General features: G+C 41.2%; 1 protein-coding gene across 1 annotated transcript; it reads left to right on the forward strand.

Moving 5' to 3' along the window:
• Window positions 1-15,725: 15,725 nt before the first annotated feature.
• On the forward strand, window positions 15,726-21,076 carry LOC147633445 (quinolinate synthase, chloroplastic-like). Its single transcript, XM_086806524.1, has 7 exons — window positions 15,726-16,608; window positions 17,999-18,283; window positions 18,380-18,598; window positions 18,727-18,906; window positions 18,999-19,496; window positions 19,623-19,787; window positions 19,920-21,076. The coding sequence occupies exons 1-7, from the start codon at window positions 15,835-15,837 to the stop codon at window positions 19,983-19,985; spliced, it is 2,187 nt and encodes a 728-aa protein (XP_086662650.1). The 5' UTR covers window positions 15,726-15,834; the 3' UTR covers window positions 19,986-21,076.
• The last annotated feature ends 6,659 nt before the right edge of the window (window positions 21,077-27,735 follow it).

Consider the following 27,735-nt stretch of genomic DNA (forward strand, 5'->3'; position numbering starts at 1 on the left):
ACGGGCTATGTAACAATACTCCCCCCTTAAGAAGAATTTTGTCCGTGAAAATGAACTCCGGAAAGTTCTTGGCTAGCATACTCAAGCGCTCCCACGAAGAAACCTCATCTTCGCGATCTCCACTTAATAAGAGCCTCATGGTACAGAGTATGCCGCGTTTTTTGATCTCTAAATCCAAGAATCCTCTCGGGTTCAGGTGGAATAGAATGTGGTTCTATCAACTCCACCAAAATGCTTGGAGAAACTACATTCTCCTAATTATCAACAGTTTATCCTTAATTTGTCGCGCAATCTACTAACATGAAAAACATGATGAACTTGAAATCTCTCTGGCAACTCAAGTTTGTACACTAATCCACCAACCTTCTTTAGGATTTTAAAGGGACTGCAATATCTAGGTGAAAGATTTTCACACTTTCCCATCTTTAAAGTCTCCGACTTTGCAGGGACTTTCCCATCTTTAAAGTCTCCGACTTCGCTGGGAATTTCAAATATACAAAGTCACCTTCTTCAAAGGCCACTTTGACCCTTGTTCGCATACATCTTTGTACGATCTTATGCACTATGTATGCAATCTTTTGCTGCCTACAACATATCTTGCATGTCTTCAAGGAACTCCCTCACAGGCTGCAACTTCTCCTTCTCTAGCCCTACGGCTATAGGAGATCTTGGGGTGGAATCCATACATCAACATGAATGGACTAAATCTAGTCACGAAATGTTTCAAACTGTTATAAGCAAACTCCAAATGTGGCAGGTACTCCTCCCAATTGGATTGCTTTTTACCAACATATGCACGGAGCATGCCTTCTAACACTTGGTTGACTCTTTCTGTTTGACCATCACACTTCGGGATGGTCTATTGTACTCATGCTCGGAGTAGTTTCCAACTTTTTGAAGACTTCCCTCCAAAGGTGGCTATTGAGCTTCCTATCTCTATCAAAGACTATATCTGCGTGGGTATGCCATATAGTTTGTAGAGATGTTTAATGAATAGCCTAGCTAACTCAGGTGTTCACTATCTTTTTAGTAGGTATAAACTTGACCATCTTGGTCAATTTGTCAACCACTACCCAAACGGAATCATTCCCTCGATTCGTTCTAGGTAGACTAGTGATAAAATCCATGGACATACTTTCCTAGTGCCCTTTGGGAATATCCAGTGGTGGATAAAGCAAACCTCTAACCTTGAGATGCTCATGCTTATTGACTAGCACTTGTTGCATTTCAACACAAAGTCCTGGACGTCCTTAAACAAACTAGGCCAATAAAATTATCTTTTGACTAGTGAATAGGTCTTCTATATCCCAGTATGACCAACACTGGGACTATCGTGACTTTCAATAAGAATTTTGGGCCCAAAAATCACCAATTTAGCTGGTGCGCAAACTCTACCCCTTTGTAGAGCAGGTACTCATCTTGTCAATGGAATAGTGTATGTACTTTTCCCCCTGATTAAGTTTATCACCCCCAAGTGAATTAGTATCAAATGGTTGCGAAGGGTCCACCCCCAAGTGAATTAGTATCAAATGGTTGGGAAGGGTACACCCCCGAACTCTCCGGCTTGGTACATAACCCAAGAGACTCGTCTAGTTGCTCCAGACTAGTGTTCTCACTCCTCTCCCTACAGAAACCTCAACTAATCTCTCTTTATTAGTATTGCTTTCTGACGAGGTAGGTGGCTGCTAGTGTGTATAAGTGTGGCCGCGTCTAGCGCGCCATACCTCTGAAAAAGATGAATCATGCTCACATAACCCACGTAGTGACTCTAAGAGTTCACTCTTGAAGGTGGTGAAACTCAACCCATTCACCATCAGCATGCAGCTCAAGTGCATCGGCTACTACGTTAAATTTACCTCTTTGGTAACGGAGTGTAAGGTCAAATTCCTATAGGATCTCTACCCGCCGAGCTTTTCTACCTTTTAACTCAATTTGACTTGAAATCCATTTGAGACTTTCATGATCCATCCAAACCTCAAATGTAGTACCATATAAATAATGTCGCCACTTTTTTAGAGCATGAATAATAGCAAGTAACTCTTGCTCGTAAGCCGAGTAGTTACGTTGGGCGTGGTTAAGCTTCTTACTTTTTCAAATGCGACATAGCATCTCCTTTGCAATAAAACCACCCCAACGGCCTCCGCACTAGTGTCCGTCTCCAAAAACAAACGGTTCATTGGGGTCTACAATGCTTAATACTGGGTGCCATCTCGCAATGGCCACCTTGAGCTTCTCAAAACTCTTAGTTGAGGATCCCCCCAAGGAATAGTTTATCTTTTGTCCTCAACTCATCGATTAAGGGGACTGCGATCTTCATGTAATCTTTTACATACTTTCAGTAGAACCCTGACATACTTAGAAAAATTTACAGTTGCTCGAGATTTCTAGGTTCAGGCCATCTGACAATGGCATCTATCTTGTTAGGATCCATCCACATACCTTCCGTGTGGAGACAATATGGCCTTAAATAGTAGGTTTCCTTAGCAAAGGATTTGGACTTGGGTTCCTTCCCAAATAGCTTATTTTCCCTAAGGAGTTTGAACACTAAGCGCAAATATTGTAAGTGTTGTTCTTTTGACTTACTATATATAAGTATGTTGTCAAGGAAAAATAAAAAATTTCCCAAATATGGACATAAAACCTTGTCCATCAGCACCATAAATGTCGCTGGAGCATTCGTCAAGCCGAACGGCATGACTAGGAACTCGTAATGTCCAAAACGAGTCCTAAACGCGGTCGTGGGAATATCTTGTTCCCTAATCTTGACCTAATGATACCTTGATTTAATATCAATCTTAGAAAAATACTTTGCATTGTTGAGTTGATCAAACAACTCATCAATGTGGGGCATCGTATACTAGTTCTTAATCGTTATCTGATTAAGAGCACGATAGTCTACACATATCTGCATAGACCTGTATTTCTTTTTTACTAAAAGAATGGGGGAAAAACTTGGGCATATAAACCCTTTCTTCACATACTCGGCTTTTCATCCCAATCGGGATTAACAATTAAGCTCCTCCATTTGAGGACATTAATAAGTGTCATGCAAAGGCACTATAAAAGTTGTAACATTATGAGATATTGGCCATCCAAGGCCTTAGTTAGTAAGTTTTGGGCGCCCAAGTGTGAATAAGGGCCAATTGTATATGAGGTATTTTCTCATAAATGAATGGACACAATCCCCCTTTGTGCTATGAGAGTTCTTGCCTTGTTTTGAGAGAGAGTGTGCTTGTGTAGAGAAGTGAGGAGAGAGATTGCCTTGTGTGGTGGTGTGAGCGACTCTATGGTGACAGCGTGGAGGTGAAGCTTGGAGGATTCGAGCTTCTTGAAGTGAGCTTGGAGACCTCAAGGGATGCGAGCTCAAAGCATTGGTAAGTTCCCTACAATGGTTGTGATCTATGCTGCTTAGAGTTCCTTCTTTGGAGGTGTGGTAGCCCATAACATTTTTGGTGCTGCTGCCGAGGAAACACCCTTGTTTCTTCCATCCTCCTTGAGTTTCAGCTCCCACGATACAAGTTTCATCATTTCCTTTGCATTCTAGTAGTGATTGTGTAAGGAATGAATGGATAAGGTTTGAGTGGAAGTGAACGTTTGTGAGAAATTGGTTGTTTTTGTTGTGTGGGTGAGTACAGGGGTGACCCTAGAGGAAAGCTACACTGTTTTTTCCTTTCAATTTTGATGTTTATATCACCAAATTGGTGAACGTGATAGGGTGATACTCTATTTTTTTTCTTCAAAAAAATTCACAAAAATTACAAAAATAAGGACCCATTGGTTGTGTTTTGAACTCGCATTACACTCCTTACGACTAGCATAACCATTTTGGAGCATCTGGATAGGTAATTTGCACCCATACTCCTCTTTGTCGATGCGGGAACTTCACACATGAGTGTAGGAAAACGGTTCACGACGTGAACTGTTTCTTGCTATCTCACGACGTGAATCCCTTTTGCAATCAGTGCCAAAAAATCACGGGATTACCCTACTAAAAATAGGTCACCTTTTCGTGACATCTTTGACACAACGGGTCCTATGAAATTTTAGTCCATGAATTAGCAGAGAATACTTCATGCGTGAAAGACTATCTAGTTCATGGCGTGAACCAAGTAGATCTCACAACGTGAACGATTCCCTAATATCTCATGGCGTGAATCAATTAGATCTCACGACATGAACTTCATAGCTTTTCACGGCATGAACTATTAAATATTTCATGACATGAACCGTTTTCTGCAGTTTCAAGGCGTAACCGGATTTAGTTCACGAACGTAGTATTGTCAGATTAAGGTTAGGGAAGTGCCTTAGTTGAGAAAATCGAGACCAATCAATTTAGATGAAGGCAATGCTGACTTGAAACTCCGAAGTAACCTTTGAGCACGTGAGAGTGCAGAAACTAGTTCATGACATGAACTACTTACCATTTCACGGCGTGAACAATTTAGATCTCACGACATGAACGAATCTCTGACATCTCAACGGCATGAATTGCTATCGGCAGTCTCACGGCTACAAAAATAAAATAAAATCAGATCGACAGTACCTTACCAAAATTCATTTGGGGTAGCAAATTAGCTTATCAAATCACATTCACATGTACTTGAGGTCTGGAAAACTCATCGGAGACGACCTCACTCCCAAAAACGATAGTGCATTGAATCACCCAGGATCTTCCTATCAAAAGAGTGTTAGTTCAAGGCACTCAATTGAGTGTCTTAAGGAATCTGACTATCGTCAATACAAGTAGTGAAGAATCCATGGAAGAAGGGCTATGATTCTCTGGGTTTGGAGAAGAGGAGAAACCACCTTCCCCTACAAGATCTAGTGGTGTCATTAATATAGCTCGGGGATTTTTTGGTCTCCAAACTAGCAACGATGAGGAAGCACAATCTGCAGGGGTACATGCCCGTCAACTAGCGCTGGACCAGGTCTAAGGCAAGAATTACCAACCCAACCTTTAAGTTGTAGGCTGTCTAACAGTGGAGCCCCCAGGATGAGAAGAGACTTGGAAAGCGCGGCCAGGACAGGTCAAGTATTCTTCCCAACCTCAGAGGAAGTAGAATTAGATTTGAAAAGGGCTGAACAAAAGGAAATGGAAACTGCAAGAATTGAACTTAAGGAAATAAGAGCTCGATACTCGAAGAGCTAGGGCTAAATAAAAGGAAATGGAAAATGTGAATCCATTTCAATCACGTGGCAAGGAACCAAAAATGGTAAATTTAGAGCCCATTAATGAAGAGCCAAGAGCGGAGGAAGGGTTTGATACCCAGAACAAAGGAGATAACCTACGTAGGGAAATTGTGGAAGTAGAGGACCGCCTCTACACCAAGAAAGATACAGAGCAAATTATTAATCATCCCACGTTCTTACAGGACATGGAGCTCTTAATTCTACAAAGACGGACGGAGGCTGCTAATAATGAGTTGGGCCAGAATGAGGTGGCCAAACCTACCCATAGACCTGAAATGCCTAGAAGAGCCAATGTTGGAAGAGAATGAGGTCTAGGTAGGGGGAGGGAGTAGCTCCTCAAAGACCAATGGTGGATCCAACTATAGATCTATATCTAGATCCATAGAGTTGATCAAACAACTCATCCATGCGTGGCATCGGATACTTGTGCTTAATCGTTATCTGATTAAGAGCTCTATAGTCTATGCACATCCGCATAGATCCGTCTTTCTTCTTTACCAGAAGAATAGGCGATGCCCAACGGACTTGAACTAGGCCGAATAAAGCCTTTGTTCAAATATTCCGTCGATTGTTTTTCCACCTCCTGTGCCTCGGAGTGGCTTAATCTATAAGCAGGTTTGCTTATAGGTTTTGATCCTGGCATAACTTCGATGCCATGGTCTACTTCTCTAGATGGTGGTAAACCATGTGGTAAATCATCAGGAAAAACATCCTGAAATTCCTCTAATAAATTCATTAAAGTATCTACGTACTTTTTCTTTAATGTCTCATTCACCTTGGATTTTTTCTTGTTTGAATCACATGCATGCCAAACAGGGTTTTCAAACAGTGGGTCTCGTCCAAGGTTATTTTGTTTTCCTTGTTTGTCTACGCAAACATCATTTATCGTTTCATCTACGGAAACAGAATTCAAAAGAGGGTAACAAGCATATACCTCTGCTATTTGGTCTCTGCTGCTCTGCGGACCGCTGTACACAGCTCCATGGAGGAAATAAGTGGTGTGGCGGGGACAGTACGATCGCCCTGCAGGGTAATGACTCTACCTCCATGCTCAAAACATAGCGTATTATGTAAGTAATTCCGAGCTATACTAGGGCCCAAGCCATACAGCCACTCCCTGCCTAGATATACGTCTGCTCTGGCTAAGTGCATGACTTGAAAGTCAAGCGGAGCCTCGTAGTCCTGCATCGATAATGGGACCCCCAATACTACGGTATTCCATACCGTTTTGTCATATCCGTTGGCTAGGCTAACAGCATACTCATGATCACTCCGGGTCTCAGTCAACCCCAACTTCTTCACTAACAAGTAGTTCAAGAAGTTGTGGCTAGCTCCATCATCAATAAAAACTGTGACTCTACAGCCACTTATGGTGCCATACATGCGCACCATGTCATGCGGACCTACAGTAGGCTGCCACATCACTGGTGTCATTGAACAAGCGTGATGCTCATCACAATGACACACTGTCACCTCTCTGAACTCTGCGGAACTGAGAGGGAGTCTTTGCACTGTATGCAACTGCCTAGAAGATTTACCATCTTTTTTGGGCTCGTTGTTGCCACTCGTGCTGGCTTTAGGCTTTGGACACTCAGCCTTCATGTGCCCTACATCATTGCAATTAAAGCAACGATTTTCCTTTCGCGCTTTAATATATTGCTCTTTCTTTTGGATTTCGGTGTCTCTTTTCTTCCTGGATGGTCGTGGTTTTTTAGACCAATGACCACCCTGTCCTTCCTGGTCCGTCCTATCCCCTTGTTTATCACTGCGGAACCCTTTTCTTTTAAGACCTGACCTCCTCTTTTCACTACCCTCAGCCCTGCTCGAACCACCACGCGCACTACGGCGCTTGATGTCATCAAATATCTGTGCATACTTAATTGCTTCTGCTAAGTCTTTAGGCTGTAAGGGCTCTACGTACTCAAGGTAATCATCTTTGAGGCCTCTCTTAAAGCCTCGCAATGTCTAGAATGCATCGATTCCCTTTAGCTTGAGTACTATCTCCCTATAGTCTAAGATGTACTGAGTTAGGGATTTGTTTTCCATCAAGCACTTGTCCCATAACTCCCAGCCAGGCAAAAATTCTTTTCGAAACATCGTTTCAAACTCCGTCCAAATGGCAAGACGAGTTGTCAAACGCATCCACCACTTGTACGCTTTGTCGGTTAATGAGAGGCTAGCCTCTACGGGCTGTATACGGCTAGGCTGCTGTCGCAGCGCGTGCAAATCTGACCACTTCGCTAGACACATATTGACCAAGTCTTTGTTTCTCTCCTTCTCCTCGCCACCAAAACTAGGCGACTTTAAGTCTTTTAATAACGACGAAGCTGTCGCTTCTACGGACGGCCCCGCAGGCGCATCGGCCTGCAACCACTGGCGAGGCTATGCTCACCCGTGCCGCAAGAGCTCGGCTACCACGAGGAGTCGGGGTACTAGCCGAGGCGGCTGTCAGTGCATCTAACCGTGTGGAGATGCTCTGTAGCATCGTGACTAAATCAGCCTAGACTTTACCCATATTGTTCAGTTTGGCATTAAGATATTTAAACAGTCCACTAGAGAGCTCCGTCTCTGTCAGGATGTCGGCGGCAAGGTCCAATAGGTCATAATCATCGTCGTCGTACTCCAAGAGGTCCTCCTCGGTCCCCTCGGCGACGTCGATGTTCATGTCCTCTGGCTCATCGGCCAGAAAGAGGTCATCTGCTAATGCGGCCGCTGCGGGCTCGCTGGGTCCTAAGGCGGGGTCAATAGACGAGGAGGGCGCTGGCGGATCAAGCGTGATCGACGAGCGCACTCTGGACCGGAAAACGGTCGGGCGTGTACGGCCTGACAATTCGGTCGGGGTCAAACCCGCAACCGAGGACAAGAGACCTGAAAAACCTAGAGAAGTAGAAGGCGGTGGGGACACACTACGCCTAGCAGGACATCTTTAATTCTTGCAAAAAACAATGCGAGAACTCGAAAATTACAAAAAAAAAACGCTAATAAAATGAGCAGTGGTGGAGAGAGAATAGTCACACCCCTTTACGGGGTCGCCTGTCGATTTGTGTTGCGCTGCGAGCCTCCAGACAGCGCCGCTTCTCCGGGATGCTCCGATCCGAGAGAAAAAATGCCTGCAACTCATAAGAAAAATAAATTTGTTCGGGAGGCTGTGCCTGAAACAGTCGGTTATCCCTTGTCGGGATTATCCCTCCCCAGTCGAGAGAGAGGATCCATTTGAATTTAGTTTCATTTTTAATTTTATTAAAAATGAATAATTAAAATATATAAAAAATAAATGATTTTTTTTTCTTCTTCTTATCTGGTGGCCGCCTGCTGCGCTGGTTGGCTGGCCGCCGCCCGGCTGGCCATCGCCGCCGCAGACTCTTCGCCCCCCCCTTAAACGACGTTGCATTGCTCCAGCAGGTCGTGTCTTCGCCCCCCCCACAGTAGAGAGACGGAGCTTACACCAAACGTTGCATTGCTACAGCAAGTCGTGGGGCTGGTCTTCGCCCCCCCTCCCCCACACACAGTAGAGAGACGTTGCACTAGGCGACTTCCTCTTTCTACCAAACGAAATTTGCTTCGCAGACAAGCTTCAACGCAGAGAAAAAAAAACGAGATGCTTATCTGCAATTCGCTTTGTTGTGTGTGACGGGGGGAGAGAGAGAGAGAGAGAGAGAGAGAGAGAGAGAGAGAGAGTTCTTCCCTTCAAAAATGTCTTCCTTTCAATTCCGGCCGCCTCCCTCCACACACTCCATTGTTGAGATAAGGATGAGAAGATGAATGGTTGAAAACCATTGAGTGGGCTCCGGTCCCCCGGTCACGCGCGGACCCTGACGACCCAATCGAACCGACGCTCTAATACCAGTGTTAGATACCTGTAACACCGCTATACGGGCGTTACCACAGGAGGGGACGGCCTCTGGCTCACCACCCAGCCATAGAGGAAGAATGAGGATTGCCCCTCATCCTCCAGGCTATATAGTGTGTGGCCTGCCGTCCACACTAGCCTAGCCGCCCATGACTCCACATGGGCATCCTCTCCCACTGAACCCCGGACATGGCCATCCGGTCTGCCATCGGTCTCACAGGCATTACAGCCTATGTGACACTCAGCATCGACATCAACTTAGGTCTCTTGGGAGAGCTACCCCGAGAGGTGCAGGAGAGAGGTCTGACAGGGGTCCGGGGTAGAGATGGGCTCAACATCGACATCGACTTAGGTCTCTTGGAGATAGGAACACACACATGCAGCTACCCTCGGAGGTACAGGAGAGAGGTTTGACAGGGGTCCGGGGTAGAGATAAGCTCAACAACATCGACATCGACATCGACTCCGCTATCCCTCAGGAGTGGCTAACTCCTATCCTAGACCTGATCCCCCCAGTATGGCTAGGCATGTTTTTACTAGACACGATATTCTCATGGCAATCCACAGACTAGATGAGGGAAGTGGTCTGTTCACTTTTTCTATTCGATCCCATGGCAAACGAGAGATCCGAGCTTCCGTTTTAGAGGATTCAATGGCTGCACCTTACAGAGGGTGAGGGTGCTTGGTTTTCGGTCATGGGAGACCCAGCACTGGCCAAGGTGGCTAGGGAGAGATTCTGGCGGCTATGGGTATGAGAGTGTCGAACCCTCACATGCATACAATGGGACCCAGAAGAGTCGACTTGGCATGACCCCCACGATCGGGTCTGGATGCCCCTTCTTTGCATATACAGCACGGCTCAGCTCTGCAAGATCCAGATGCCAGAGATAGATGGCACCCCAGTAGCAGCACATTGGTAGAGGGCCTCTCATCATAGCGCTTCCTTTTAGATTTCTAGAAGAGGCTTTGGGACAACTTTCGGTCTTTCTTTGGTTGATGGCACACAGGAGTTTGGCGGTCGGTACTTGGCTGGCAATTGGAGGTCGACCAATAGCGTGGTGCGGCCACTCTTAGGAGTCTCAACGACATTGTCTTTGGGATTGCCCAAAGGCCCAGCAGATTTGGCAGTGGATTCTCCACATCTTCACCTACATAGAGGGCATCAACCTAGATCATTACATGGGACATTGTTACTTGGGCCCCATAGATGCTGGAATGGTCAGGGCTTATGAGGAGGATGGGGGAGGGCTAGCCCTTCAGGTCTCTCACCTTTGTATTGCAACAGTTTCAGTCACTCACAGCCCCACCTACAGGTGACTGGCAGGCCAGGGTCATGCCAGAGATGGGAGATTTACAGTACCAATGCAGCCTGGCACATTTGGCGAGCTAGATGCAACAAGGCCATTAAGGGTACCCACACTTCGTTGGCTGAGTCCATCAGCAGGAGCAGATGGCTTGATATCATTCACACCCTCCACGATCAATGGGGGAAGTGACAAGGAGGTTCTAACCGCATACGGATGCGGCAGGACGCTTTCTTGAGCCTTTGGAGGCCTGGCCCATTTCTCACAGATATAGGTGGTGACCCCACGTGGCATTACAGACCACGTGTGTGGTTGTCCCCCCCTCCCCCTGTATGAGATAGCCTTCTTGTCATAGAGCGGTCAGCTCAAGGAGAAGTGTCCCTTCCCATTTTGATCATTTGTTTCCCACCCTTAAATGAGGCAAGTTTGTATTTAACCCTTCGTGTGGTTGTATCTAGCCATTTGTGGTGGTGGCTGCTTTTTTATTAACTAATAAAAGGATATTTTTCTTGGGAAAAAAGAGACCTGTCTCATTAGCAAAATGGCAACATGCTCATTGCTCAATACATCACTCTCTCTCTCTGATTCCTTTCAAAAGTAATATCTCTTCTATGTTATAAACACGAGTAACCCATCTAAAAGTCCCTCTTCTCTCCTATGAACTACCTTTTTGTCCATCTCTACTCATCTAGGTACTACCCATTATAAAAGGTTGTTACAACAATGAAAGACAATTGAGTATGTTATATGTCTAAGGTGAGGCCACCACACATCCGTTGTTGGTGGGAACTATGGGGCTGTTCACCCGCCAACATTTAATGAGGCTATAGTAATATGTTTATCTTATGTTATGGATGTTACACACAATTATGAAATGGTTTAATGAGTCTTGAGAATAGTAATATATTTTTCATCATGTAATAAATGAAATTTTTGCTGGTGTAATCCCAGTTTTGATATGTTGTGCAATATAATTAACACTAGTTATTTAGAGCCTCTCTCTCTCTCTCTCTCTCTCTCTCTCTCTCTCTCTCTCTCTCTCTCTCTCTCTCTCTCTCTCTCTCTCTCAGCAAAGAAGGAAGCCCTAAAGAAATGAAGAGGCCAAGACCTTACAATGGACTTAAAAACTAATGGAGGCATGCATCCCCCCCTCCTTGTGTGTGTGTGTGTGTGTGTCTCTTTTAAATTTTATTTGTCTAGGGAACTTGATTGGAATTGTGTGTTGTTGGAACCTTGTGTGGTGTTCACTAGTGTATATTGAAGCAAACATTTGCTTAGAGTGAAATTCAAAAATTTGATTGATTTTCATTATCTTACCAAGCTCTTGTTTGATTGCTAATGCTTTGGCTCTCATGCATGTAGGATTACTATATTCATCCATAGGCTTGATTAGTGTCTTATGATAGTGTTTGAAATGTTATGTTGTGACATGACTAATGGTTTGGATTTGTGTAGATTTATTATTAAGGGTTACTATTGCATTACAATGCATTTAAAAGTATTTTGCATGTGGTGTCTTATGATGGTGTTTGAAATGTTATGCTGTGACATGCCTTACGGTTTGTATTTGTGTAGATTTATTATTAAGGGTTACTACTGCGTTACAATGCATTTAAAAGTTATTTTTATGTGCCTTTTAAATTTCGACATGGACACCATCCTAAAATGAGCATTTTTTGTTTATGAACGACAAGGGTTGCAACAAAAGATGGACATGCCATTTTTCCCCTCACAAATTCTGTTATACTATCCATATGCTTATGCCCTTTGTTCTTGGCCTCCCATGTATATACTAAAGGTGGTATATCTATCTATCCATCTTCTGTGCCAGTGACATGGTTACATAACTATTAAGATATACGCTACTACTACAACCACTTTTGTACTCGGAATCATAAGTGTTTTGAAAAAGTATTACCTATAAAAGTCATAGTAGTAAACCTATCATTTACAAGGTTTTGAAAAGTATTACCTATAAAAGTCATAGTAGACCTACCTTTACAAGGTTTTATAATGTTGAAGTTCATGAAAATTTGATAAAAAACTAAAGATGGCATGGGCCACGCAATTGTAAACACCTTAGATGTGATAAGAGAAAAGAGTGATGATAATGATAACCCAATTGGATTCTTGAAGTCAAAACACATGGGTAGAAGGTTGGTTGGGAACTTGGATCTTGATGAGAGCTAGAAAAAAGTAAGATCAAAGAATGAACTTTTTTAGAGTGATCTCCTCGAGAAAAGTGTAAGATCAAAGAATGAACTTTTTTAGAGTGATGAGGAACTTTTTAGAAGGCACGCTTTACTATTATTCTTCAATAAAGGCAATTCATAAACAGACAAAAATCTTTAGCTTGCCTTTGGAAAAGCAAGGCCTTATTGTTGAAAAAGTGGAATAGCCATTCTAGAAGACCATTACTTTTATTCCTTCAAGGTGCACACCAATAATGGTGGGCTATTACTTATCTTTTCCTTTCTTTCTTTTTTTTTGAGAAGGAAGGCTTAACTTTATAGTTTAGCATCATTATATTCAAGGCTTTATTCCTACAATGTGTATTTAAGTGAAATGATAATGGGACATTGATTTAGGTGCACATAGATAGGATGTAAAGAAACTTAGGTGCAAAATAGCATTATATAATAATTGTGATATTTATTTTAATTCTAAGTGGAGAGTCCATGAAGAATTTCTTGCATTGAATAGCATGGTTGTGTCAAGACCCCCCTCTTGCAACTCCCAGACACTATGCACAAATTTTTGAACCTTCAAGCAAAACCATTTTCATGATGGAATTTGAAGGTCCAATTTGTATCTATTTTTGTTAAATGCCTTTGTCATAGGAGGAGATGGAGTTAGGTTAAAAGTTAGGTTGAATGACTTTGTCATAGGAGTAAATGGAGTTAGGTTAAAAGTTAGATTGAATGCCTTTGTTATAACAATAGATGGAGTTAGGTTAAAAGTTATGTCTTAAATTCTAATTATCGTTTTTGAGAGTCTAAAGATCCTTTGAGCTGATAATTCTCATAGAGAAATTTTCTTTATTTAGTTGAGATATTGAAGATCAAAATGGAAATGATGGTGAATGAGTTCTTTTTGTAGAAGTCACACTACAGTAGAGTTCAAGGGGGCAATGAACCAAGGAGAAGGAATTTGGTTATTGAGATATCGAACACCAAAATGGAAATGATGATGAATGAGTTCTTTTTGTAAAAGTCACAATATAGTACAGTTTAAGTATAATTTAAGGGGCCAATGGGCGAAGGAGAAGGAATTTGATTGTAATGGTCTTTGGATTGTCACCATTGTTCTTTTCCACGGTTGCTACATTGGTGCCCCTTTCTAAGGTTGCTACTTTTCAAAAGGGAAGAATTAAAGACACTGCATTTGTCCTTTTCCACATTGGTGTCCCTTTCTAAGGTTGCTATTTTTTAAGGAAAAAATTAAAGACACGCACTTGTCCTCTTTTTCACTAGGGGAGTTTGGATAGAAGTGTCCAACAATATACTCATTTTCTTTTGTAAGGCACTGCCTTTGTATAGATTGTATGATGTGGACAAGGTCCAAAAATCACTTATACTCCATAAATTTATAGTGTTACATCATGGTCCATGGAGGACATACACATGCTTACTCATTATGTGTGGCAATAATAATTATGCAAAGTATTATTATATGTTGTCCTTTAGAAAAGGTCCACCAAATGGAGGACATACACATGCTTTTGCATTATGCGTGGCAATAATAATTATGCAAAGCATTATTATAGGATGTCCTTTAGAAAAGCTCCATCAAATGTGGTGATAATGTCTTGATTTGGTGGTGTAAATTAAATTTCCAACTCAATCACATTAGGTTAAAATTGTGCAGGATGTGGATGAAAAATGGATGGCCTAGAAAAGGAGAAACAAACTTTCAACTCTTAAAAAATTTAAGGTGCGAAAGCTCTCCCACTTTGTATAAACCCTTAAATACGAGAGAGAGAGAGAGAGAGAGAGAGAGAGAGAGAGAGAGAGAGAGAGAGAGAGAGAGAGAGAGAGAGAGAGAGCACATTGTCCTCACCCTCTCAACACAAAGTTCCCCTTGATTCTATGATCTAAGCAAAGAGAGAGCACATTGTCCTCACCCTCTCAACACAAAGTTCCCCTTGAGTCTATGATCTAAGTAGAGAGAGAGCACATTGTCCTCACCCTCTCAACACAAAGTTCCCCTTGATTCTATGATCTAAGCAGAGAGAGAGAGCACATTGTCCTCACCCTCTTAATGGAAAGTTCCCCTTAATTCTATGTTCTAAGCTTTCTCTTCAAGTTAGTCCCTCTTAATGCCCAAACAACATTACTTTCATAGCTTATTAGATGAGAGATTTTCGTGAATGTTTTTAATAAGTCACCCAACTTATTGGATTTTAAGTGAGATTTATTAAACATGTGCATATGTCAACATGAAACCCATAGCACCTACATACTTTCTCAGCCATTTTTGTCTAAACAAGACATGGGAGAAGGTATGCAAGCAACTTGTGGAGTTTGCACTCATGTTTAAGTGGTGTAGGTTGTCATAGAAGTTGAGAGGAGGTATCTTTGGGTTTGCCCTATGATTGTAATAAAGCTTGTAAGTATAAAGATCGATGCGAAGCGAGCTTAAAAGGTGATTACACACCTTGTCTGGTATTGACACCTTAATTTTCAATATTTTTCAATTAATCCATGCTTTATAAGCATTGATTTGTTGTGTCACCGAGAGTAGCCATTGAGAAAATGGGTACATGCTGGTGTTTTGTGGCAACCAAGAGTTTGCTTGCATGTTTGGTGTTTTGTGGTAACGAAGAGTTTACTTGCATGTTTGGTGCACAAAACAACCTCAAAAATTGCCAAAAACCACTGAATTTTTTCGAAACGACTTCGGGGGAACATTCATAACGTTGTCAAACAATATATTAAACCCTACAAAAGCACAGACAACATGTGCACGGCTCTCTTTACCGATCCCTATAGAACCACATGGCAACATATGCAACTTTCTCAAACCCCTGTATCGATCGTTACAGAACCACATGCAACTTTGTCAAACCCCTATATCGATCGTTGTTGCAGAACCGCATGCGACTTTGTCAAACCCCTATATGAATCCTTACAGAACCACATGGCAGCAACACATCTAAAACTTCGCCAAGAGCCATGTCATCAAATACTACGAGAGCCACCGAGCCGAGAAAGGGCAAATTAGATGGTGCGACAGAATGCGCATGTGAACAACCAGTTTTAGAGACAAGAAGTAGATAGGAAGGGCACCTTAGATGGCCCCAAGCGTGTTCACAAAGTCTCGAAGGGAGGACCGCCGCCTTATAGAAGGCCTTGAGGAAGGTTCCATTTTGATAAGCATTTCAACATTGTGGTTTTCACCATTGTTTTTGTCATCACCACAGAAACGAGTATCTGCATCACAGAAACGAGTATCTGTAACACAGAAGGGATTCCTCAAGCAGCTTGCTCCATGGCCGTGGCCTCCTCTGTTTCCACCCCTCCTCCCATCGTGAGAGAGGTTCCCGGCGCTGCCACTTCCTTGGCCAGTAGTTACCCCCTCTTCCTCCACAGCAAACCCCGGCAAAGCCTCAATTGCTCTCAGCCAACCGTAGCCCTAACCCTAACCCTAACCCTAACCCTAGGCAAGTTTCTGCCCCGCAGTAGAAACCTCAGAGCCCTCAGAACTCCCCTTTGTGCCCTCGACACGGTCCCGCAAGCTCCATATCCGGATCTGCAGAGTGATGCCACCCCGAAAGACAGATTGGTGAACTTGATTTCTGACCTAAAATCCATCGCTGATGCAAGAGAACGCACTGCAAGGCTCCTCAGCTATGGCGCCTGGCTTCCTCCGCTTTCGGAGTCACAGCGCATCACAGAGAATCGTGTGATGGGGTGCACAGCGCAGGTATGGATCACGGCTGAGTTAAGGCAAGACGGCAGAATGCATTTCGAAGCAGATAGTGATTCTGAGATAACGAAGGGTTTCTGTGGCGTCCTTATCCAAGCCCTAGACATGGCTTGGCCGCAGGAGGTGATAGACATTTCGTTGGACAGCGTGGCCGGATTAGGGTTAGGGTTTACTGCTTCCAGGGCCAACGCGTGGTACAACGTGCTGCTCACTATGCAGAAACGGACGGAGATGGAGCTCGCCAAGGCAGAAGGCAGGAGGGCCTTTGATCTCTTCCCTTCCTTGCTTCTTTCTGCAGACAAAATGTCTGCTCAAGGGAGCTTTGCGTTATCACAGGTGCCAATTTCTTACGTTTCCTTGTTTTAGTGTGGATGTCAATGCTATAGTGTTGTTTACTTTCACATTCCAGGGGATAATTATTACAGGCGCCTTGTCTTATATAAGCAGGTTTTGTGCTGATTTATACAAAGAGGTTTTGTTCTGATGAAGATGTTTAGTTGCCTTGTGTGAAATGGCTTAATGGGGTTGTCATAATAAGGAGAATGTGCTGCACTTTGTCGTCCTTTGATCTGTGAACTGCCATTGGGGCAAGCTGTACACATGTGAAAAATAGGAGAATGGACTGCCTAGTTCCATTCTCGAAAGTCCTAGGAAGAAGTTATTCTCCAGTCAAAATCGTCCACCTGGGGATGCACCTGCATATCCACTCAAGGAAGTTAGACTGGTTCTTCATTTCATGTTTATCAATTTGTCTTGTTGAGCCTGTCCTATAGAATAAAGGAGAAGGTAAGGTTATAGCCTGGTGCCTTACTTTAATCTGGCCGGAATAGCTCCTGTGAGTTACTGATATGCCAGATAGTAGCTCTTAATATGGACACATCTCTGCATGCCATGCACTCCAAGATTATAGATCAGATCCTTGACCAGTTTGCTGAGACTAGCCAGCCTTGTTGAGTCCAGGGAGAAAGACAGAAAGAAGAGGGGGGTCCAAGGTAATATACTTAGATGATGGTTGTCTGTTGTAGTTTTTTAAGTGCCATGTTGGAGTAAGGTTGGGGATTTAAGATATTGAGTCTTTACACCTGGTCATAACTTGGGCTAGGGGATTGGAGGATGTGTTGATGGCTTTCACAAAATTTGAGTCCATATAGGTAAGGAATCCATGCTTTAATAGTACTTTCTCTCTCCCTCTTTTTCTCAAGATTATCGTTGCCTCCTAGATTCCTGTCTGTGAACTTGGTGAGCACTGCACAAGGTGTCCATTCACTATCCTTGTATCTTGAGCTTGTGCTCACGTCCTGTTTGGCAATTCACATAGCAAAACAATTAGCACTACCAGGTCTGGCTAACGACAACCGGTGTACATTCTAGCTGATGGTTGCATATGTGATTACTCTCTTGAAGTTAGTAGTTTGAATGCATTGTTTTGCCGGGAGGTGAAATCTTAGAAGTGGCCCACATGGCCTGTGAGCCTGGGAGTGCTCTTAAACATTTTGAATGTTTGGCTTAAAGTGGGTCATTCATGTTCTGAAAGCTGTGTGTTACATACAAGGCCACACGTTGCATGTAAGTTAGTGCTTCCTTAGAGATGGATCCTCTAATGGTTCATGGTAATGGGACAGAGATTGCACTCATGGAGCCTACAGGTAGGTGAAGGGTGGATTTTTTGAACTGATTCTTCTAGCAAGTGATGATATAACTTCCCTTTCCTTTTCTTGTTTGGCAGATAAAATATTTGCTACCAGATCGGTCAAAAGTACAAGAATTGGCTGAAGTTTTACAGCAGAAGAAAATCGGTGTTGTCGCACATTTTTACATGGATCCTGAAGTGCAAGGAGTTCTTGCTGCTGCCAAAGAGGCCTGGCCACATATCCATATCTCTGACTCTTTGGTAATGGCAGACCGAGCTGTCAAGATGTCAGATGCTGGCTGTAAGCACATCGCAGTTCTGGGTGTAGACTTCATGTCGGAGAATGTGCGTGCCATACTAGACAGAGCCGGCCATGAACAAGTAACTCTTCATCCTCAAAGCATCCTTAATTGATAGATTTAATTTCCCTTCTCTCCTGTCTATAGCTACAAACATTGCACTGGTTCTTTGGATCAGGTTGATGTCTACCGCATGTCCAGTGAACATATCGGCTGCTCCTTGGCTGAAGCTGCAGAAAACAACAAATATTTAAAGTTTCTTGAAGAGGCATCTGGAAATGCCCCTGCTCTTCATGTCATCTATATCAATACATCTTTAGAGACTAAGGCTAGAGCACATGCCATTGTACCCACCATTACTTGCACTTCTTCGAACGTTGTGCAGACTGTTTTGCAGGTACATTTTCTACTTCTAGAACCTTTCCAACTGCAGCCTGTTGCAATCTTAAATCCCATTAACATAAGTGAGTTAACCCTTTAACCTAAGTGAAAGTTAATCTACATGGTTTTCCCTGTTGTGGCCAGGCATTTGCACAGGTTCCCGATGTTACCGTATGGTACGGCCCAGACTCTTATATGGGCGCAAATCTAGCAGAGATGTTCCGACAGATGGCAAATATGTCAGATGAAGACATTGCCGCAGTACATCCTTTGCACAATAAGCAATCAATACTCTCTCTTTTACCTAGGCTGCATTACTATCATGTAAGTGCACTTTTGGTGTGTCTCTCTCTCTCACGCATGAACACTCTTTTAATCCTGTGAATAACAGTTCTATTTCTTTTCTCGATGTACAGGATGGAGCCTGCATTGTGCATGATCTGTTTGGGCATGACGTTGTTTCCAGGGTTCGGAAAGCTTACTGTGATGCTTTCTTGACTGCTCACTTTGAGGTACCTGGTGAAATGTTTGCACTAGCCATGGAGGCCAAGCAGAGAGGCATGGGAGTTGTGGGCTCTACGCAGAATATTTTAGACTTCATAACTTGCCATGTGCAGGAGGCAGTAAACCGAAATTTCAATGACAGGCTTCAGTTTATTTTGGGTACAGAGGCAGGTATGGTCACGGCAATTGTCGGAACAGTTCGGAAATTATTGATTGATGGGAGATCAAAAGGCAAGGAAGGCAAGGTTGAGGTTGAAATTGTATTCCCTGTCTCCTCAGATGCCATAGCTGCAGTACCTTCGAATTCATTACTAGAAAGCAGTCTTTCAAAACTTTCCATTGTTCCTGGAGTTTCATCCGGCGAAGGTTGTTCTGTTAGTGGTGGGTGTGCTTCATGCCCCTACATGAAGGTAAAGTCCAAGAAGATATCTGCATTTTATTTGATTTAGTTCTTCAAAGAAAGGGATAATTGACAGTTGGAGAGGTTATTTGAAGTGTGTTCTTGGTTGAAATTTGACTTGTGCATGCTGTTATAGATGAACTCTCTGGATGCTCTATTCAGAGTTTGCCGCCTTGTGGCCACACCGATGGAACATGTACTCGATTTGCAACAAGCTCAGAGATTTGACACAAGCAATATAGCTGGGATTTCAGTCGCCGACCTAGGTTGTGAGCCAATACTTCATATGCGGCATTTTCAGGTAAGCATCCCAATTGGACCAAAGATAAGCCAAAGCTATTTTATTTGATTTAACTGTCTTGTTACAGTTTAGCACAGGGCAACTTAAGATTTAGAGCTTTTTTTGAATGGTTTATTTTCCTGCTGGATGCAGTCAAATGGAAGTCTGCCACAAGCATTGGTTGACCAAATCTTGGCGGGCAAGACCACATTACAATAGTTGTGCTCACATGCTTTTGCATTGAGAATGATTGTGCTCCCATGCCTTGGTGAGGAGCTAAATATTCAAGTGCGGTTCAGAACATCAGAGTTGGAAGTACAGAATGGGTGGTATTTATGGTTGGTTTGACTACTTAAGGTGGTAGTGGGAATTGCCTGATATGGTATGTATGTTGTGTTCACATGCTGCTGGAGAGCTGGAGTATTCAACTATGTGGTGGGAGTGGATGTTTGGGCGTGGCTGAGAACATGACTTATTATTCTGGTGTCATACTTTGGAAGATGGTAAAGTAGCGTCATTACAACTGAAAATAGGTAAAATTGTGCAGTATACCTTTTGAAGTTCTAGGGTGTGAAGCTCCCCAGGAATCAAATCAAAGAAAGGATATAAATCAGCTACAGCTGTGGGAGAAGGGGGGCATCAAGACTAAGTTTGGATGCCGAAAGTGGGAGTTATTTTGATGCTGAATTGTCTGGCAACAATATCAACAGTGTAGTTTATGTCAAGTTGGTGATTTGAAATTTTGACATTTGGTGGGAACTAAAATGCATACGGGAGGTCATTAGCAGGTTAACAATGCAAGAAGCACGGGGCTGCATGCTTGCTTTTTTCTATCGATTCAGGGCCTTCATCTGCATGCTATAATAATAGCTATGGTGGTATGGAGAACAAACGATTGGAGGTGTGTAAAGATGGGAGATTCTCAGGTGGTGGCTTGGGATTTCTTGTACAAAGTTGCCATTGGCATGCAGTGGTGGAGGCTTTTTGGACAGCTGAGAGGAAGTTACAGCCGAGAGGAACTTTTTTTTATCTGGGTGATGTATATTCTCGGCTGGCCGCTGAACAGCATGGTCAATGCCTGAAAATAAGCTAAATCTTGTACTCAATGAGTTTGAGTTCATTTTCTTCTTAGGCAACAATCATTCCCACTTAAATAAGTTTTCTGGACAGAACCTTTTTTTCAGAACTGTCGTGTGACAAGCGAAAGTGGGAAGTTGCTACCCAGATCTAGGCTAGAGGCAAGGCCAATTGACAAGTGCATCTGGTGGTTATTTGAATGGTAACAACAGAACGTTTTTGTGTGGGTGCTATCTTGGTTATGTTTTGTTTTTGTTTTCAATTTTGGTTGAGGTTTAAGGCAGTGGTATGAGGTGTTACTAAGTGTGGTAGGTCATTCTTTAAGCTGAGTGGGTTTCCCTCCACAATTGCAGTCGAATGTTTTCTTTGGATATGCTGGAGCTTGGGTGGCAAGCACATGTGTTTTCTGCTCTGATGGAACTCCATGTTTCAAAAATTGGCTCATAATAGTGCATGAAAGAACCATTTTACGTGAAACCAACTAAATAATGATGATCATAGATGGCAATTGGTTTTTTACATAAGTGCATGAAAGAATCATTTTACATCAAACCAACTAATTAATGATAATCATAGACTGCAATTGGTTTCTCCTACCAAAAAGCTTTTAAGGTTTTCTCAAAAGGTGTAATGTGCATGCATTTATTTAAAGGTTGGATAAAATTTAACCAGGATTTTGGAAAAAAGATGTGAAATGGGCTGTTCTTAAAGCATTGGTAAATGGGTAGAAGAAGAGGAAAGTAAATGGTCGGGAAAAGCGATGTAAACTTTTAAAGGGAATGTTTGGCTTTCCTTGGATTAAGGCTTTAGTAAAAACTCAAGTATAGAAAAGATGAGCTTGTTAACCTAGAATAGGACAAATGAATATGGCTGGGCCTTATATTCCTTTGTTCTTCCAACATATAGCCTTGAGGCTATGTGCAACTTTGCCCACAAATGCGTAATCAAAGTAGAGCCATGATTATGATGGTTTTGCACAAGAGGTGACAATGAAGGTGAAAGTGTCTGATTCTCAAGGTCTGCAACACAAATTATATTGGACTTTGATTAGCCCACCAAAAGTTGACAGCTTTGATAAATATTATGCAATGATGAATAATACAATTAAAACAAAGCACATTGTTTTGAGGGATTATATTTTTAAAATAATGAGAACATCAGGTCTCTCTATTGATGCATTAACACCAATTGGGTATGGATTGCATGAAGGTACATTTTTGTTTCAAAATTTTGTAAGTTCATCTTTATGCTGCACATCTTTACAGATATCTCTATGTGATAAGGTACATGCATTAGAAATATCAAGAGAGCAATATCAAGAAATTTTTTACAAAAGAGAGTGTCTCATCAAATATTGATAAAAGTGGCTCGATATAGAGAAGACAACATGGCTCTTGTTGTGTATGCTTTTAGTCCATGTCTGAAAATATCCAAGGGTGGAGACTTGGTGCATCTCCTCTCCAAAATATATGACATCCTTGGTTGAGCCCTTTCCTTCCATTGTGAGATTCCTGCTCTCTCTGTGCATTGAACTCTAGAGTGCTGGCAACAGAAGTAGCAACCTCACATGCAGGGCAGAGCTTTCCACTCGGGGCCTCGCCCACGAATGTCCGGGCAATGGGACTAGTCCGGCAGCTCTTCCAAAACCGAACGCGGAAAAAACTTTCCTCCCCCAGAAAGCATAGGCGATTCCTCCAGGAAAATCTTCTAACAAAATTTTATCTAACGGGGTCAAGAGTCTAGGCGATCCTTCACTCGGATGACCGACTTGAAGGAGGAACAATCTTTACACTTCGTTTATAGAAACCAATGCTTTTTTCCCTATCAAAAGAGGCACAACAGTTGATTCTTTTCCATAGAATAAGAATTATCCCGTGACTTACTTCAACTATTGTAACTTAAACAGAATTGAATTTTATTATAGGAATCCATCGATCCAGCCTAATCCCATCCAATCCCATGGGTTAGCCAACCGCCCAACCACTGTATTGATGGGATCCATTTTAAAAATTTGGTTATGTTTGTCTCGGGTACCAGGAAAAAGAGTTCCCAGACCCCCTAGCCAGCACTCAAGCAAAAATTAAATAGACACACCACTCATGCACCCAATATGAAATTACCTTTTTCTCAGATTCAACTATTTCCAAAAACAGAATTGCAATAAAACCACAGTGTTTCCATCGTAATCCTCAGTATTCCAGTTCTAGTGTCCAAATTCTAACTTTTCCACTTTCTAACCATAAAATCCGAATTCTAGTCATTCAATCCTCGGTGTACCTATGGCATCATCGGCACAACTAGAACGCTTACCACCTGATCAGTCCCTCTAGGCTCACCTAGTACTTCACTCAGGGGCATTTTCAATAGTTCCTAGCTCATAGTACCCACGAGTATAATCTCTTTTTTCCATAAAATCCATATGGATTCTCCGTTGAAGATCAGCTAAATCAACCAACAAGATCCATTTACCAAAAAGAGCCATGGACTCATCCGTTGAAGATCAGCAAGGTCAACCAACTAGATCATCGGCAAACCAAAACGCTCACCACTTGGTCAGTCCCTTCACATCAATCCACACATCAATCCACATCAATCCACATCAATCCACCTATCAATCCACATCACTCCACATCATTCCACACATTCCACAGCACTCCACAAACAAGATGGTCTCTTTTCACTTTGAGCGAATCAGGTTTGATTATCAACTTTCCTTGATCTAGTTATCAGAATTTTTGTTCCACAATCAACTAGGTTAAGAGTACAGTTACTCTACTTTTTATACTGATCACAATCAACTAGGTTAAGAGTACAGTTACTCTACTTTTTTCGTTCATAATGTACTTAAGATTCTATTTCTTGAGAATCTAGACGTATACTTCACAATTCCAAAAGTTAAATATATTCGTGATTCCTCTTTCTAATTAAAAATTTATCTACGTTTTCTCGATGCACCCCTATGAATATTTTCACATCCTTTTCTCTATTTTTCCAAAAGAAAATATCATGAAAATCTCTCTTTTAGCATGACACATGAAATATTTAGCCACTTTAAGATTTTTTTTGAATAAAAAATCACCTCCTTGATGTGATTTCTAGGCGCCACCTTAATGGCCTCCTCCCACCCTCGTGAGGTGTCACAAGGCCTCCCAAAAGTCTCCTTTAAATTTCTGAAACTCATGATTATTGAATCTTCACCTCATGTGAGCCTTTCTTTACTATTTTCTTGTGGATAATTCCAAAATTTTTCATTTTTCTATTAATTTTATTTTCTAACCTTTTTGGATAAGGAAATCAAATTTTTAAATTCAAAGTAATTTAATAAGGCTTAGTAATTTGAACTAGGGGACTCCTTGGTTCATGTTATATGCACATTATGTGTGCATATACTAGGAGGCTAACCCACATTAGGCTTGTGAGCATGGGAGCATGGAAACAAGCTCTAGTGGAGCATGGGTTAGGACTAACCTTAAGGGTTAAGGTTAGACTCAGGCATCCAAGGGTCACACATGGGAAATGGACAGTCAAGAGTCACTTGAGGGCTCTCCTACATACTTATTATATTTTTTTGGGTATTTTTTGAAGAAAATTTTAATATTTACTAATAAAAATATTATTTTGTTGATTTGTGTTGATGATTTGCACGTGGATCATTGATATGGCGATTGGAACGCGTGTTACTACTATTCAATGGATGAATCGACGTAGCGGGAGAATTCTGTGAGTTTAATGCTATTTTTTTCTATTTTTTATGGTTTAAAATAAGCATTAATGGAAATTTTTTACAAAAATACCACATATTTTATTGTGGATATTTTTGGTAGAATGGATTCCCTAGATTTCTAGAATTTTTAAAGGAATTGTTTTTAATTTTAAAGAAAAATTTTGAGCATTTTTATGGTTAAAAATGTATTTTTTTATACAATTTTGTGGGTTTTTTCGCGGGTATGCAATCAAATTTCTGTCGATTTTCTGCTGAAATACAGTAGGGGATAGCATGTTGATGCATGAAATGCTCTCCCATGTGCGTGGGACCCTCTTCGCCTCTCAAATCTAATTTTTCTCGTCTATTTTCCTCCCGCCCGTGTGAACTTCTCTTAAAAGGGATTTTTTAATTAAATATTAATCATAATTAATATTTAATTATGATTAGGCTTAGTTTAATTAAAAATATTAATTAAAGCTTAATCCTCCTCTCTCTTAACAGAGAAGGAGGGGGTGGAGAGTGAATGGTATGGAGAAGGAGAGGAGAGAGGGGAGAGGAGAGAGGGAGTACTCTCTCCCTCTCAAATTGGCGCACGTGGGGGAGAGAGGAGAGAGGGAGTACTCTCTCCCTCTCAAATTGGCGCACGCGGGGGGGAGGCTGCAGCACAGCCTGCGGGTGAAAATCGCCCCTCCCCTAAATTTTTTTTTCCAAAGCTTGTTATTAAAGCTTAAAAGCTTTAATTAAATTTTGTTTTTTTATTTTTTGAAAAAGAGTTTTTTATCTATAAAAAAAAAAGCTTTTCAAAGCTTGGAAAAATAGGAGAAAATATGAAATTTGAGGAAAAAAATCTCTGGTTTTTTCTAAAATTTTCTCTTCAAGCTTTTTGGCTTTTCATCTTCTCCGGGAGACCTTTTGGCTTTCCACTTTCCCGAAACCTTTTGGCTTTCCGAATTTCAGAAAATCTTTTGACCTTTCGGATTCCAGAAACTTTCGACCTTTCACATTCCGATATATATATATATATATATATATATTTCATTGTCTTTTCATTTTCTCGAAACTGTTGGCTTTTCGTTTTTCAGGAAAACCATTGGGATTCTAAAATTTTTCAACCATTCGTATTCTAAATGCGTTTGAGGTAAATTAAAAATTTTAAAAAATTCCTAAAAATTAGTGAAAAATTAGACAAAGGTTATTTTAAATTTTTGGAAAATGTGAGGTTGGTGTTTGGCATGTGGTGTGTCCATTCGGGCGCCCTGACCATTCAAATTCATTTAAAAATATATTTTTTGATCGAGAAAATTAAAAAATCCATTTAAATTATAAATTTTCATTGGATTTGAGAATTGTCAGGCGAAATTGGAAATTTTGTGAACGATGGGATTCTCAGGTGAAATTAGAAATTTTCTTTTAAAAAACCTGAAAATTGGTATTTTAAAATATCAATGGTATTTTCGCAAATCTAATTGCTACTTTTTTTTTTTGGAAAAATATAGGTTTGGAATGCCATAAGATAGGTTTGGTGGAATTCAAAATTATCATATTTTGAGGCCCTATTAAATTAGAAAAAATTAGAAAAAAATCATGATAATTCTTTTTTATCAAGAATTTAATATTTTTTAGGGTTATTTAATATTGAAGTACATTTTCACGTGCTAACATTAGATAGATGTGGGTTATTCACATATTATTAATACGATTATACCTCGTATTAGTAGATATATCTATTTGGATTAATTTTAATGTTGAAGTACATTTTCACGTGCTAACATTAGATAGATGTGGGTTATTCACATATTATCAATACGATTATACCTCGTATTAGTAGATATATCTATTTGGATTAATTTTAAACGATGTTTTCATGATTTTTTTACCATTGTTTAGCCATTTTTTTTGGACATGTTCCTTAATTTCTTTTGATGGCTATAATTTACGTTCAAAGTGTGTTTCACCTTTGACACTTTTTCATGATAATTTATTTTGCACTTGTTTAAGTGTGGTCTATGCTTAATTTTCTAAGCCTAAGTCAAATTCTATCATGGGTTAGTTGATCGGTTTGTTTTGGTGGATTTTATTGGATGTTTTCCAAGTTTTATATGGACTCATCAGGTTTTGCCTAGATCACTTGTGTCTAGGGGTTTTTTATTGAGTGCTACACACATGTGTTTCACTTGCTTACTTTGGAGTTTTGCTTGAACGACACCACGTTCATATAGTCCTCCGGATTGATGAGTTGGCAACCAATTTTAATGCTTCTTTTGGCATGATTAATGACCATTAGATGGTATGGATTCATTTTTATGATTAACTATGGTTTTTATGGATTCGAGGAGCTTTTATGCTTTTATCCATGGTTTTATAAGGATCTTTTGATCTTTTGGATAATAGCATGTGCTTTGAAGGTAGCATTTGCCTTCGTTTTTTGCACTTTATTTTGGAGTATATTGCTTGTACTTTTGTACATATTCCACAACTTGGACACCTAGTTGCTTATGTATCTAGGTGAGTTATTTTTCTACCCTAGCTTTAGTGTGTTTATTGGGTAGTTATCATCATTAGAAAGACGCCAATAATTCAAAATTCTTTTCTAATGATGTACTGGATAAGAGTTATTCCTTGATGTGGTCTTAGGTATATAGAGACATGCTTTAGTATGTGAAAGTCTAGGATAAGGCCATCTTATTCCTTTTATACAGGATTTTATTCATATTTCCTAGACGGCATACTAGGGAGTTTCAAATTAATAAGGTATGTATGGGTGGTATCATGGTGGTATAGGACGCTAGCGATCCCTCACATATATTATCTTATGGGATAATTTGGGCTCAAGATTGTTGCTTTGCTAACATCACTTAGCATGTTGACCTCAATATTCAAAGACAATCTCATTTTCTGAATTCATTTAAAGTTGTAGTGTAGTCATTCTTTAGATAAACTTCTTTTATCTATAGCCTATATGCTTTGATGAGTGTAATCTCGTCGGCATATTCACTGTTGAAGTCTCTTTCTTTAGAGTTCAACGAGTTTATCTTGTTGTGTCCGAATTAAGAAAATTTGGATTTTTTCTTTGTTGGCATTTCTTTCTCTAGTTCCGTACTTTAGGTGATTTATATAGTCAACCTGATGGTTTACGGATGAACATATGTGACTCATCAAGACGTTGATGACTCTTTATGTTGATAT

The sequence above is a fragment of the Cibotium barometz genome, chromosome 12 (assembly GCF_041138505.1).
Source record: "Cibotium barometz isolate CiBa-2024 chromosome 12, ASM4113850v1, whole genome shotgun sequence".
Lineage (NCBI taxonomy): Eukaryota > Viridiplantae > Streptophyta > Polypodiopsida > Cyatheales > Cibotiaceae > Cibotium > Cibotium barometz.